The 1,912-nt window shown below is 37.2% G+C and overlaps 1 protein-coding gene across 1 annotated transcript in view; it reads right to left on the reverse strand.

Moving 5' to 3' along the window:
- LOC106532681 (glutamate receptor ionotropic, delta-1) overlaps positions 1-946 on the reverse strand; it is a gene marked incomplete at its 5' end in the record, with an annotated part of 82,478 nt that extends 81,532 nt beyond the window's left edge. Inside the window, 1 exon segment of the mRNA XM_014028810.1 lies at positions 773-946. Within this exon segment, the coding sequence (XP_013884264.1) occupies positions 773-946 (174 nt within the window).
- Positions 947-1,912: the final 966 nt, after the last annotated feature.

Consider the following 1,912-nt stretch of genomic DNA (forward strand, 5'->3'; position numbering starts at 1 on the left):
CCTTTTCTTGTTTTTCTGCTAATTAAACCTTTTTTTCTCCACCATCTGTCTGCTACTTTCAACTTGTTTCTGCTATAGCTTCTTTTAACTAATTTTAGCTACTTTTACTTGACTTTGTGTTTGTGTATGAATGTTTTTGTTTTTATGCCTGCTGGTTGATTATGTCTACGGGCAGAGTCTTGAACCTTCTTGAATCTTGATTTTAGCAACTTTTAGCAAATGTTTTTCAGTGATTTTTTTTTTTGTTTTACAGGAAACGCAAATTCTCTAGTTCTATTATATTTTTTTATGAAGCAAGAAATCTTCCCACTTTGGTCTTTTTTACAGCTTTAATTATTTTTTTCTGCCTCTTTATTCTGTTTTATATTTGGTTTCAGAATCACTGAATTTGAATTTTAGGAATTAGGAATGGTTTTGTAAATTTTTATGTTCAGACTTTTGAAGATTTGAAGGTCTGACAGGGAGCAGGACGTCCAGCAGGACGAGGGACACAGACTCATCTAAAAAAATAATTAGTAAATACGAGGACTAATCAGTTTAAAATAAAGATTTTGATCACAGGAAAGTTGTTTGTGGGAAAAAGTTTATCAATATTGTCCTTAAATGACACCAACTGGAATTAATGAGCTTCAAAATAAAAGAAAAAAAAAATCAAGCTCCCAAAACTGAATGCAGTGACTTGGTGTAACAAAGTGTTTGATTCTAAAGCTAACCAAGTCAAAAGTGAAATAACGTCATGCTGAAACAGCGCAGGACGGTGGTGCCGTCTCACCTCCAGGTTCTGCAGGTAGCCCTCCTGCGGGTCGCACAGCAGCGAGGAGATCCGGTGGTTCTGCCTCATGCAGCGGCTGTGACTGTCCTTCCACAGGGGGAAAATCTGCCGGATCACCGTCATGCGCCCCAGTGCACTGTGGGTAAGCTCCAGGATCTCTGTGTCGCTGATTTCCTGCACAGAAAAATAAAATAAAATAATGAATTTAAACTGAAGTTTAATTAAATAAAAGGACAGTCTGTCCAAACAGCTCAGAATGAACTAAATTAATTTAATGTTACATTAATTGCCAACATTAAATCGACTGTTTATACAAACAAAACGGAAGCCAAACAACATGACAGGTCCTCACCGCTGCTTCAAAGCTTCCTCTATTGAYGTGCATGTTTAATTGGTGCAACAAGGTAAAGCTAATTATTTTCTGTGAGGTGTAATTATAGATAGTCTGCGTCAGAAAGACAAGCAAACTTATTTCGTTCTGTTTCTCTGATATCCTCGTCCAATTAAAAGTGACGGTGTAAACAGCAGTCACTCACATCTGAGGCTCATTTACTGCAGAGAAAACATTTGATTCTGTCAGCCTGAAGGCTTTTTCAGCTTTAAACCAGTTTCACTTCAGCTGCTCTRACTGCAGCAAAGAAACCAACCGTTTGTCCAAACGACCAGAACAAGAAGCTGAAATCTGATCAGATCGTTCCACGTCACTGAACAAATCATCAGAGGAGGCAAAATTATAAACTTTTATACTTTGTGTTTTATTTGAATATTATTTAACTGATAGATTTCAGTTTGTTAATGTCAATAATGAATCTTCTTCTTACACCAGAGTTAGTCATGGAGTTCCTCAGGGTTCAGTGCTTGGACCAATCCTCTTTACTTTGCTTCCATTAGGTAAAATTATTCAACAGCATGGGATAAATTTCCATTGTTATGCTGATGATACTCAGTTATATTTATCCATGAAACCTGATGAATCCAACCAGTTACTTAAACTACAAGCATGTCTTACAGACATAAAACCATGGATGACTCTTAACTTTCTGCTTCTAAACTCAGATAAGACAGAGGTTATGGTTCTTGGACCTGAACATCCAACCCATTCTCACTCCCAAGTCGTCACATATTGACGCGTTTCCAAGG

This window comes from Austrofundulus limnaeus, unplaced genomic scaffold, assembly GCF_001266775.1.
Source record: "Austrofundulus limnaeus strain Quisiro unplaced genomic scaffold, Austrofundulus_limnaeus-1.0 Scaffold811, whole genome shotgun sequence".
Lineage (NCBI taxonomy): Eukaryota > Metazoa > Chordata > Actinopteri > Cyprinodontiformes > Rivulidae > Austrofundulus > Austrofundulus limnaeus.